At 42.5% G+C, this 13794-nt stretch overlaps 1 protein-coding gene across 1 annotated transcript in view; it reads left to right on the forward strand.

The window, feature by feature from the left end:
• The window catches only part of LOC137435085 (uncharacterized), a 242270-nt gene that overhangs the window by 89199 nt on the left and 139277 nt on the right, over positions 1-13794 (forward strand). The window contains exons 2-4 of the mRNA XM_068128524.2: positions 12918-12974; positions 13061-13150; positions 13567-13611. Of these exons, the coding sequence (XP_067984625.2) occupies positions 12918-12974; positions 13061-13150; positions 13567-13611 (192 nt within the window). The remainder of the gene's footprint in view (positions 1-12917; positions 12975-13060; positions 13151-13566; positions 13612-13794) is intronic.

A 13794-nucleotide genomic window follows, 5' to 3' on the forward strand; every position in this document is an offset into this window, starting at 1 on the left:
GGGGAGGAGTTGGAAAGGAGTGAGGGGAGAGGAGTAAAGCGAAGAGAGGAGTGGGGAGGAGTTGGAAAGAAGTGAGGAGGAGTTGGAAAGAAGTGAGGAGAAGTTGGAAAGGAGTGAGGGGAGAGGAGTAAAGCGAAGAGAGGAGTGAGGAGGAGTTGGAAAGGGGTGAGGGTGAAAGGAGTAAAGGGAAGAGAGGAGTGAGGAGGAGTTGGAAAGGAGTGAGGGGAGAGGAGTAAAGCGAAGAGAGGAGTGGGGAGGAGTTGGAAAGAAGTGAGGAGGAGTTGGAAAGAAGTGAGGAGAAGTTGGAAAGGAGTGAGGGGAGAGGAGTAAAGCGAAGAGAGGAGTGAGGAGGAGTTGGAAAGGAGTGAGGGGAGAGGAGTAAAGGGAAGAAAGGAGTGGGGAGGAGTTGGAAAGGAGTGAGGGGAGAGGAGTAAAGCGAAGAGAGGAGTGGGGAGGAGTTGGAAAGAAGTGAGGAGGAGTTGGAAAGAAGTGAGGAGAAGTTGGAAAGGAGTGAGGGGAGAGGAGTAAAGCGAAGAGAGGAGTGAGGAGGAGTTGGAAAGGGGTGAGGGTGAAAGGAGTAAAGGGAAGAGAGGAGTGAGGAGGAGTTGAAGAGGAATGAGGGGAAGAGAGGAGGGGAGAGAGGACTGGAGTGATTGGGGGTGTGGGCGGGGGGGACATGAACGAGTCGGAGAGGAAATGAGTGAGGTTAACATATTATGTAAAGTAAATACATTGTGTAAATTACATCATTTGTGTATCTGATAAATTGCCAGTAACCATTTTGTAAAACTGAATGTGCAGCAACTAAATGAAGATATCCAAATGTCACACACGTCCATGCACATCCATGCCCGTGGGATACCCATGGGTGCCCCCACTAGTATTGTAATAGGCTCTGTCTGCATCTGTCTGTACGTTTGTCTATCTCTCAGTGGGAATAGGTCTTAAAGGTAAAAGGGGTTTTAAAGGTGAGGGGGATCTTCAGGGAATCTTAAGGGTGTTAGGGATCTTTAGGGGTCTTTAAGGTCCTTCTTATTAGGAGTCTTTTGGGTCTTTTAGTCTTCTGTGTTTTTTGGGTCCTCAGCATCTTATGGGTCCTTTGTGTCCTTTGGGTGTTTTGAGTCCTTTTGGGTTTTTTGGCTCTGGTCATCTGGGTCGTTTGGGTTAAGTAATATTAGGTTGCAATTGTGGGTAGCATCAGGTCAGCTGTCCAACCAATGGGTGAAGAGCTGACATAGGCCTACATACATACATACATACATACATACATACATACAATACTTGCTCCATTATATGTAGATTATTGGTTATATTGTTACGACTTACTCAGAGATTTCAAACTGTTCTGGTGCATGTTTCACTGTTTATCATGTATATTTACATATGCTGCTTTAGTACGAACCGATAACTGAGGAAATCTTAAATGAAATCCACATTTGTACATCGGATCACATGACCTGTCCCCGAACACTCGTTCTGAATTTCAATGAAACGATCTGTGGCCGACGACATTATTTAATTACAGTGATGAAGACTTGTGACCAGAATAAGTAAAATTCTGTTTTTTCCTTCATCATTTTATGACGACATAGTTGATACGATATCATAGTTGATGTAATAATATTTTAGCTAAAACTGTTGTGGATGACGATGTCTTCAACACTACAATTGCTGCTTTGACACCATCTTGATTGTAATTAATGATAATTTTTCATCTTGAAGAGCAATAATTATTTATTATCTAGTTTCAGACATAATTACCCAGTTTTATGGTTCTGTCAAACATTTTATCACAATGTTATGAGCAGGGATTTTCTACACTGAACATGCATGTTTTAGTGTTTCATGTTACATGACCTGAGGCCTAAATTGTGTCCTCAATGGAAGCTCACAGACCAGAATGATGGAAATTTCTGGCCATGGAAGCCAAAATGTAGCTTCTTCACTTTCTGGAATCTCTTTGGCCGAACGTTACCAACAGCTGCAAAGCAAGCAACAATGGATGTTGTGTTGTTAAGTGCAATGCAGTGGAGCCATTTTGAACAACAAGGCTTGTGTGTGTCCTTGTGTGTCCTTGCGTGTGTGTCATGCGCTTCGTCCTTGTGTGTGTGTGTCATGCGCTGTGTGCTTGTGTGTGTCACATGTCCTTGTGTGCTCATGTGTTTGTGTGTGCATGTGTCATTGTGTGCTTTAATTAATTTACTTTCTTTTGCTAGTTGTGCATGTAACAACTAGTTCATTAGTTCATTTTTCTCCATTATACTGTGACTGTGTACAACCTACTAACTCAGTACAGGCAATGCAATATATATATATATATATAGATATAGATATAGATATAGATATATATAGATATATATATTGTTACGGTTTTGGAATAGAGGATAATCCCCCTCGTAGATAGACGCACCACAACATGAAGCCTCGCGATAGTTCAGTTATTTCTTAGTGAATGTAAGCGTAGTCCTTTCCTGTGTTAGTTTTGCATTGAGCAGGCCCGTGAGTAGGGTGGTCTTTTGGGCTGGAAATGCCACGTGGTAGGCCTTCAACAAGTCTGGCAAGGCTGAAGGGAGGCGCTGCAGAGGGAGTGGCCGGTAAGCACGAGCCGCCAATCAGGGCTCGAGGGGAGTGGCTAACCACGGTGATGAGAGGTGGGGCTTGGAACATTCGGGTAGGGCCGGGGCGGAGCCATAAAACCCTGCTTCGAGCCCCCCCCCCCCCCACCTCAGTTGAGAGTTCGGAGTTCGCCTGATTCAGAGTTGAGTTGAGTTCGGGGAAGGCATTGATTGAGTGAGAGTCGTGTGCACAGGCAGTTGCGTTGAGTTAAGAGTCGCGCAGCCCATGAGTTGGAGTTCCGTTCAGAGTCGGAGTGTTGGACTTGATCACTGAAATAGCCACGCGGTACACGAACTTGCCCCGTGCCCCGTGCCCTGCGCCCTGCGCTGTATTAATCGCGTGTTCGAGAAGACGACCATTCCAGGCCACAGACACGCGATTTCCTCCTGCCTGCCTTCTCCTGCATAGGTTCCGTGACCGCCAGAGGGCCACGCCGGGCAAGCTGCGCCAGAGCGACCGACGGCAACGCGCGTTTGGCACGCGAACTTCTTCCTCCTCCTCCCCGTGTGTGTGAGTGGGCCCTGTGTCTGGCTTTAGTTAACATTGATTAAGTGCCTGCTCTGTGTCTCTGCGAATCATTGTAAATAATAATAATTTGTGTTATTCCTCTTATTTGACCGTTCCCGTCCCTTCCATTAATTGGCCTTGCATGGTACGAATAGAATCGCTCGAATCGGGTTCCATAAACTAACGGCACGAGTTACGTGATACGCATACCGCTTCGGCGTACTCGATTAATCGTGACTCGTGCGAGGTCCGGTCCCCGCTTTCGTGGCAGCGTGGGTTAAAGGTACGTGCGGCATCGACCCGATACCCTTTTTCACGCTTGCTGCGGAAGTGGCGATTCGGCCTCGTGGACACGAAGACCCAGGGGGAAAAAGGGGTTTAATCCCACCATTGTAACGTGGAACGGACTTCGGGAGATCCGCAACAATATATATATATATTTTTTTGTATACAAGATCGAGGCTCGTGTGAGAGCTAACATTAATCACAAAAAAAAACGGACACATAAACATATAATAAAGGGAGCGGGGGACAAGATGGGGAGAGCACACAAGTACAACAGTACAGAATAGGGACATCAGGAGATCTGTGGAAGGGAGAGGGCTTGGGGGGAGGAAGCATGGGAAGGGGTGGGGGTGGGAGAGGTATAAAACACATGGACACTGCTAGGACTTCCAGGAAAGAAGTTGGTATTTCAAGAAAGTGGATCTGAGGTGAATTAGCGGGGGTATTAGCAGGGATGAAAAAAATATCAAGGTTTTGGATGGGGGAAGATAAGAGATGGTGGTGAACTGCTGTTTTAAAGACCTGGAGGGAGGAGTGGGATTGAAGAGAGTGAGGGAGTTTGTTCCACAGGCGGGAGAAAAGAGAAATGAAAGAGTGAAGGTGAGCAGAGAGTCTTGATTTTTGGCAGTTTAACGATAAGAGGGTTGCTGGCAGGTCCTGTGCGACGTGTATGAATATTTGGAGGACAGAGCACAGACAGACCTGGAGGAGCATGGCCGGAGAGGAGTCACCACCAACCTGCCTGTGGTGAGTGAGTGAAAGGCCCTCGGAGGTAGCTTCATCACGAGAGATTGCAATGATTCTGAAAGCTTTGGTTTCAACAGCGTGAAGCCGAACTAGGTGTGAGGCAGGAACACCAGCCCAGAGGGGAGAGCAGTATTCCATTGAGCTGCGGATGAAAGCCTCGTATGTGGTGAGGGGCTCAGGTGTGCTCAGGAATGACCTCACACGATGGAGGATGCCCAGTCGGTGACTGGCTTTGGAGGCCAGCTTGGAAATGTGGTTTTACCAGGAAAGATCATGGCAGATAGTGAGACCCAAAAGCTTGAGTGACAGAACTTCTTCGAGAATATTGTTGAGAAAGTAGATGGGAGGGTTGTCCAGTCGGTCTTTTCTGGGAGACGTAGTAAGAGTTTGAGATTTGTCAGGATTGAAAGACATGTTCCACTTGTTTGACCAGTCTGTGATTTTGTCCAGGTCTGCAGAGAGTGAGGAGGCTGCAGACTGCCGATCTGAGGGATGAGGAATAGAGCGGCAGAGAGTGGAGTCATCAGCAAAGAGATAGAGAGTATTTTCCAGAGAGTCGGAGAGATCATTTATGAAGACTAGAAAAAGCACAGGGCCCAGAACACTGCCTTGGGGAACTCCAGCCTGAACAGGAAGGGGAGATGAGAGAAATACATTCAGGGCCACACGTTGACTACGACCAGAGAGGAAGTCGGCAAGCCATGCATGGACATTTCCATGGATACCATTGGAGGAGAGTTTGGTGAGCAGAGCGGGGTGCCAGACCGTATCGAAGGCACGTGATATGTCAAGGGAGACAGCTCTGATTTCATGTTTGGCATTGAGCACCTCCATCCATTGTTTAGACAGCAGAAGAAGCATGTCCAAAGTGGAATGACCTGGTCTGAAACCAAATTGATGATCAGAGATCACGCCATTGGAGAAGAGGAAGGATTTGATATCCGAAGCAATGATGGATTCCATGACCTTGCTGATGATTGGGAGCAGGCTGATTGGTCTGTAGTTGCCAAGGATCTGTTTTTGCATATTTTTAGTGTAAAGCGGTAATGTTGGCTGATTTCCAAGGAGATGGCAGTTGACCTTGAGCAAAAGAGAGGGTGAAGAGAACAGAGAGAGGGTGTGAAAGAGCGGAAGAACAGGATTTTAGGACCCGTGGGCTGATGCCGTCTGGTCCAGTTGAAAAAAAAAAATCGTGCATGTTTTTGTGATGCATTTCCTGGTTGATGGTTTCATTGCATTTGCAAATCTTCTTCAGCAATTTAAAAGCTCCTTATGTCCAAGTGCATCCAATAACTTGAATCTTTTTATTCCTTCATCACATATCTACTTTATTTTATTCTATAAATTCTATAAATTTCATAAATATTGCAATGTATAAATGTAAAGTACTTTTTCTCAGATAAATAAGGACCAAGTTAGTGATGTAGTCCCTTATTTATTTTCTTATTATAACTACTGTACAAGATGTTCTATAATGAAACTATTTATATATCGACACATGATAAGTTTTATTGGCAAAGGTATGAACTAACCACCATGGGAAGAAAGGTGTAGCTCATGTTTCGCCCAATTGCTCGATTGAGGATTAATACTTGAAACGTCATATATTCACTTTTTCCCCCATGGGAAAAATACCATTTGTCATACATTTCATTTACATCATTCAACAATAAATTTACAAATAAAAAAATTTACATAAAATTTACAATAAAAATAAAATAAAAATTTACAAATTTCATTTGTCATACATACATCATTCAACATACATTTGTCAATTTTCAGTTGGTAAAAACTTGTAATACAACTGATATATCCGTTCATACGTACCTGCAGCAGTCTTAACAAACACTTAATATCTCTCTCTCTCTCCCCCCCCCCCTCTTTATATATATATATATATATATATATATATACACACACACACACACACATCCAAGTTAGAGTTGGAAAATCAAGTTAGACCCTTGAAATTCTTAAATATGTAATGGTGATGTTTTGATGTCATCAAACAAATAAAGCAGCTAGTTTGATAGGCACCCTATCAAAGGAACAATTGCTTTGAGGAGTGAGATACTGGTGCAGTACTGGAAGTGTAATGATGAGGATTCCCATACTTGAATCAACAGCAGTTTCATCTCTGCCTTGGCCTCTTCAACGATGAGAGTGCGGGAACAGAGTGACCTCTCATCCCAAGAAGTAGTATCAGTGCCAGATGATCTCCGGTCTATGGAATTTCCAGGCGTCCATTCAGTAATGATAACCACAGCTGTGAATGCCCATCTCCAAGGGACGTTCAGTTTGTCTTGTTTGTCGGGTTTCAGGGCCTGTAACCCAGCTGCTGAATTCATTTGAAATGGTTGCTTCCGTTGTACAAATCCGCTTTAAACCTCGTGCCCCTAGACAAGCCAAATATTGACTCGACACCTGCAATTTGTTGGTAGATGTCTGGAATTTTTATTTTATTTTATACAGAGTCGAGGCTCGTGGAGGAGCTAGAACATGGAGATAGATGATCAGTACAAACAAAACAAACATCAGGAAAGGGGGAAACACAACATCAGGGTTGAGGGACAAAATAGAGAGACTTTGGAGATAAGTGATGTGAGGAAAAATGATGACTAGTGGAGGACACAGGGGGTGGATTAGATGGATACAGACGCAAACTCTCAGGAAGAAAAACAGGAAAGTAGGAAAAAGGTGGCTTGGGTAGAGTTATAACGGGGGTAGAAAAGATCATGGTTGTGGATTGGGGATGATCAGCGATTGTGGTGAACAGCTGTCTTAAAATGAGATTGAAGAGAATGTGGAAGTTGATTCCATAGGCGGGAGAAAAGAGGAAAGAATGAGTGGTGGTGAGCATTGAATCTGCATTTTGGGAGTGTCATCAAAACGGGATTGTTGGCAGACATTGTTTACCCTGCACAAACCTGGTGGGAAGGGATGCAGAGCAGAGGCTGCAAGACCAGAAAAGAGGTGGTCGAGGTTGTAGAAAACAGAGAGACCACCAACCTGTCTGCGATGTGAAAGTGATAGGCCCATAGACTCAGCTTCATCACAGGGCATTCCAATGATCTTGAAAGCCTTGTTTCTAGCAGTACTGGGTGAAGGTCTTGTAGGTGAATAAGAATTAGGTGGCCAAGGTATGACTTTGCACGATGGAGGAAGCCCAATCTGCGACTGGCTTTAGTAGTCATCCTAGATGTGAGGTTTGACCAAGGAAGATCATGGCTGTTGGTGAATCCCAAACACTTGAGTGACTGAACGTCTTCAAGAGCATTGCTAAGAAAGAGGATGGAAGGGTTTTCCAGATGGTCCTTTTGGAGATAGACCAGTGAGTGAGTGGAACATCTCAGGATTGAAAGACATGTTCCAAGGGTTTGAGTAGCTCTTGATTGTATCAAGGCCTGAAGAGAAGGAAGAGGTTGCTGTCTGCCTATCTGAAGGATGAGGGATGTTATGGCAGAGGGTGGAGTCATCACCGAAGAGGTAGAGGATTTTTCAGAGAGTCAGAGGGATCATTGATTAAGATTAGGAATAGGATGGGGGCTTAGAACACTGCTCTGGGGACACTCCACCTTCAACAGGGAGAGGAGACGAAAGGATCCCATTGGGAGCCCCACGTTGGCTATAAGAATAGAAGCTCGGGATCATTCTTCAATGTCTTCTAACAAGGGTTGGAACTTCATCTTGTGGCAAACTATTTGAAATCTGAAGACCTGACAAACAAGGCAAACTGAGGATGTCATGGAAACAGATAATAAATACACAATTAATCAATGAATCCTTTATTTTTCTAAGTACGGTGCTGTATATTCAGTTTGTTATATTGATTATTTTTCTTCATAATTTGTGTACAGTCATAACTAGATAGTCACTGTATTTTCTTGCCGTTTATGAATTGGTGGCTCAGAGCCAATATCGGCAACCCATTTCAATTGACGGATGGAGCGTGTGTGCGGACAATAGGCAACCAGGAAGTCCAGCAGCTGTCTATAAGTGGAATTTTGCAAAGTACATTGTACATAAGTGGATGTTAAAGATGGGGTACATTTTCATTGGTTTTGTTTCTGGTACAAATCACTGTTACATCTGTATCATCTTTACTCCAGAGTTGTCTTACGTAAACAAGCGGAGGATGCACAAGATTGCTAAAAATGCCTGCATGATGGTCTATCACGATTCTGCATCTTCTCTTGGCTTAGTAGTTTTCACAGCAGATGAAAAATAAAATGTACCTCGAGTGTTTCTGGGGTTTGCCAAGAAGTGTTTTAAAATTCTCAATTTGGTGCTGGAATTATGACAAACATGTTTGGCTTGAATTCACTATAATTATAAAATATATATATATAAATAAATAATAATATTATAAAAAGTATATTGGTATTTTATAATATTCATAATCTACACAACTCATGTAAAAACTATCGAAGCACTGAGCAACTATTATTAAAAAAAAAAAAAAGATATATACATATATATATATATTTGGTATTTTACAAACTTTTGGGGATTTGGGTTTCAAACTCTCAATTAGCACACTTTTTGATTGCCCTGATGGGCTCATTTTTTCATCAAAGTTTCTTGGAAGGGAACTCCTATTGTTATCTATATAATAATAGCGTAAGGACTCGACTTTGTTATCCCTTTTACGCCGCACCCAGTGACCCGATGCCCACGGCACTAATGGATTTACGATCTACGAACCGCGCTCTTTGTTTATCACGTAAAGCCATACTCGAAAAATCGGAATTAGCCGACGTTGGGGCCCAAAAGCATCCGATTAACTGCCGATACGACACCATCTTACGACGCCATCGTATTGGCGTCTGCTGGGTGAAGGCGAAGCAAGCCATTCGCTGATTGGACAGGCGAAGGCGACAGCAAGCCGTCCACTGAGTGGACAATCCCAGAGTGGCGCTATGCCGATTCCTATTATGAATCCATTCATTTTTCAAAAGTATATCGTAGCGTTGTCATTTAAGTAGATTGCAATAAATACGTTGTTCATATACGCACTCTTCATTCTCATCTTTCTTCCTAACTCTGACTCGGACAAGCAAATCCCCTATGCCATCCATAATGGTACACTCTATCCATACACCACATCCTCCCTTCCGTGGATGTTCCACGGGTTTCGGCTAGTTATTATTATTATTATTATTATTATTATTATAACATATGGCCTCACTATGTAAAAAATTGTATAAAAGACTGCAGTTCGTCTGCTAATGTTGATATTGTAAAGATGTTATTGTTGTGCATATAGTGGATGAAGTCAAAGTAAGTGTTATGTGCACATTAAGGAAGGATGTGGCCTCGGCAGTGTAACAGTGACCTCTGTGGGATAAGCAGAGAATTACTTTCTCATTTTTCTCAAAGCACTGTGGCTTTAGAAACATTAACACATTCGATGTGATGTCCATTCGTGCCATGCAAAGTTTTTCACCCCTCTCTGTCTCTCTGTATGTCTGTCTGTCTGTCTGTCTGTCCGTCTGTCGCGCTATCTCTTCCCAAACAGTTGAGCAGAATTTCACCAAACTTGGTAGTTATGATCAACACATGGTACAAAAGCGCAAGAGCAGTGTCATTTTGGTCCCTCCCACTGGATCAGGGTCAAAAGATCAAATACCAAGAATTGTAATTACGGCACAATCTGAAACATTTTTAATGAAACTTTGTGGGGAAGCGTTAAATCACCATTGAGGAAAGCATGAAATATGTAACGATTCTTTTTGGATTTGACCCCCGGGTCATGCCCCGGATGTGGAAACTTGGGGCCACAGGGGTTAAAACAGGGAAAAAATTTAACTTATAAATTGATATTGGATCATTCCTGGTGGAAATTTTTACCATCTATCAATTTTGCTTAAGGTAGGAAGCATGGGGATGTGTGATGGCACACCATATTTATATTATACATCTTTTGTGCCAAGATTAGCCAGAGGCAGGTAGCTGATTTCCTGAATTCATATAATGCTTAATGAATGCTTTGTAATGCATAATTTTCCTTAATTATTTTTTTTCTTGTTTTGCATAATAATGATTATTCACCCATAACCTTGCCGGTTTAGGATCCTAGGATCCTGGGTTCGAATCCCGGTCGATTGCTGAATTAACGCCAGGGGGGTTGACTCAGCCTGTCATCCTTCCGAGGTCGGCTAATTGAGTACCAGTTCACTGGTAATTCCCTGTTTGTCGTTAAAGGCGGCAAAAAGGGTTGGCGTCAGGAAGGGCATCCGGCCGTAAAACATTGCTTCAAAAAGGGGACCGAAAAACAACAACAACCACGGTTCCCGAAAAAGGCCAACCCCCGCTTTGCGGGGAAAAATGGCCTCTAAAGGTGGTTATAACCTTGCCCACACATGAGTTTCGAGTTTAACTCTAGGTTGCAGCTCTCAATCACATTCTTCCACTTTGCATGTTCCGTCATTCTGGCCTTCTCTGTTTTCCTCGATAATTTCAAGAAAATGGCAGATGCCTCTATTCAGAAAGATTAGGTGCAATCTATTACACTCTCTCAGAAACTGGCAACATTTTTAGCAATGCAATCCTTAAGTTGTTTAAGTGTGTGTGGTCTTGGCCAGGTTGCATAAGGAAGGAGACGTTCCAAAAGCTCAAAGGACATCTGCAACTACCTCGAAAGTGCACATTGGTTTGGCCCAAGCCTTGTGCAGTGGAAATAGCAAGCCATGTTCAACGACATCACAAATCATTTATACCCACTGCACCGATTCAGTCGAAACTTGGTGGACAGATTGGGTGTGCCACAAGGACGAATTGATTTGATTTTGATGAAGATCCGGATCTGAATCCGATAATTTTTCAGTGATTCTTCACCATTGAGTGACAGGGCTAAAAACTATACAGAGCAGGATATCTCAAAAAGTTGCGGACGGATTGGGACGAAACTTGGTGGAGAGGTTGGGTGTGTGACGAGGTTGAATTGATTCGATTTTGGTGAACATCTGGATTGGGATATGGGAATTCTTCACCATACAGAAATAGGGCTAAAAACGATATGGAGTATGATATTTCAAAAAGTTGTGGATTGATTTTGACAAAACTTGGTGGATGAGTTGCATAGGTGACAAGAACAAGCCGATTAGAGTTTGGTTTGGGTCCGGATCCATATCTGGCCTATCAGTGGTATATAAAATTTAATTGTTCAGCCTGGTGGAGGTATGCACTCTACGAGTGTCATTCTAGTTTTAGTTGTGTTTTTTTTTCGGTGCTGACTCATATCCTTGTTTGAAATGGTATGAACAACCATTACTGAGTATTTCTCTTCAAACCACAGTGTAATTTGAAAGCACTGCCCTTGATCATGATGTCACCACCTCCCTTTGGAAAGAGAACAAGTAAACGAAAAAATATGTTTTAGGGCTACACACTTTTAAAAAAAGTTTTTAACCTATTGTTTTTTTAATTAAAAATTTTTTTTTTAATTTCAATTTGATGGATGAAAATGTACCAGAAAAGAGGACCGTGGGCCAAATTTCAGCTCTCTAGGACGTATGGAACCGAGAAAACGAACGGCTCAAATATTTGAAACGGGACAAACATACAAAATTCAGATGAAGTAAAATAAAAGTGTGTAAAAATGAGCAGAATTAAATTTGCTGAGGTCAATAGTTCAAATCTATAAAGTATCGTGAAATTGGAATCTTTTTGTTTAAGTTATTTTAAATCTAAGTTGTTCAGTCTTACCTGACACACGCACAATTGTCTAAAACCTTTTTGTTTTTAACTTATTTGATAGCAAACTGCCATCCTGGTGCTTCACTTGTAAACTTTTGCTTCATGGAATGCAGCGAAGCTTGGAGATGAGGATGATTGAAGATGATGATTGATGATTGTATTGAAGCACAGCTGTCCCATCCAGCAGAACTTGCTTGTGTTGTAGGCCAGTATCTCAGACAAATTCCAAATGCTTGTCCTAATCTACGGCAGTCACTGCGTCGGTGATACAACCATGCTCTCAGAACAGCCTGTATATATTGCATGATGTAAAGGCATTTTTGGAAGTTTAATTTGTGAGATGAATTGCTGGAAAAGTGCTTGAAGACATATCTTTGCGGAACAGTATTTGATGTTATCTACTAATATTCCGTTAATTTGCGCACTTCATTTTCAAGACATGAGTGATGTCATGAGCAATTTACATCCAGCTGAAAATGTTAAACGTTTTTGGAAATACATGTCTTTGTTCTATTGTAATATTGTAGTCATTGTGGTTCACTAGCAACGGTACCCGCCCTATGGGCGGGGCTTAAATTGGGAGGCCCAAATGCAAAGGCAAAATATCAGAAATTGAAGGCTTTTTTCATTTTAAACGATTTATATAAACATCCGTTAAATCATATCACACGTAAATCATCAAAATCTAAACAGTATTTGTAGAATTTCAATAAAAGCCACAACACTGTCCATATCGGTAAATATTATTCCATCGTGTTTGGAAAAACTGGAAAATTGGAAAAATTGGAAATTGGAAATATTGGAAAATTGGAAAAAAAATTGGAAAAACAATATCGCATATTTTACTCCAGGGGGTCCCAGGATTACCCACCCAAAATTTCGTTGCGATCGGTTCGGCAGTTTTTGCGGTACCTGGGAATGGACGGACGGACATTTGATGAATTATAGTAAGATTCTATTGTATTACTTTTACCAAGCAGTGAGTGTCTGTTTTGTACCCCAAGTTGTTTTCTTGACTCTTATGTCGCCTTCCATCCTTATTGTGAACATGGTATGTCTTTCAGGTTTGTCGTCATGCTGGCTGCAAGACTAGTGGAAGCAGTGGGATTAAAGGAAACAAGGTAAGTACTTATTGATGTGTTATTCGATATGCCCTGATCTCTGGTACGAGCAACACAAGTCTATGCCAATATTATGTTTGTTTCAGGGCAAGTCAGGCCTGCCTGGTACAACCGGGCCTCCCGGACTACAGGGATTCCCAGGCCCTGAAGGACCACACGGTCCACTAGGGGAGGAGGTAAGACTTTTTGGTGGTTTAGTCTAGTGCAGCCTGTTAGGCCTGATGCATGAATAAATCTAATGTTTTCAAATGATTGCAAGATGGATGTTTCCTGTTTTATTGATGTACGCACTCAAACTTCTGTACACAGGACATTTACCTTCCTGAAAGGATTGTGCTCTTTCATGTTGTCGTCGTAACTCATCTTTGCTGAACATGTGCAGCCATTGTGTAATGTCTGACCGAGCACACCCTCGTGAGATGAAAATTTACAATCATAAACAATGTCTGGGCCTGCATTGTTCCTTCGGTTTTCTGATTTCTCTCCAAGGACTTGGTTATTTCCCCTCCAAGGTCTTGGATTAACATTGGCTTTGTCCAAGGCATTGTTCCTTGAAATCGTTCACCTCCAACTGGACTTTACTGTTTCACAGGGGAGTTCCGGCCCTCCTGGAAGAGATGGCTCCAAAGGAAATAGGGTAAGCCTGAATTAACTTTTTATTCTTGAGGATATATTTTGTAAGTTGGTGAAGTAAGTTTCTCTGTTCACTCTTCAAAAAGCTACATAACACAGGGTGGAGGCTACCATACTGGCATTTGAGTGGTTAGAAACAAGTAGATGTGGGACACACTATTGAATAAGAGTGCCATGTCTTCATGTC

The sequence above is a fragment of the Myxine glutinosa genome, chromosome 9 (assembly GCF_964187855.1).
Source record: "Myxine glutinosa chromosome 9, kmMyxGlut1.1, whole genome shotgun sequence".
NCBI lineage: Eukaryota > Metazoa > Chordata > Myxini > Myxiniformes > Myxinidae > Myxine > Myxine glutinosa.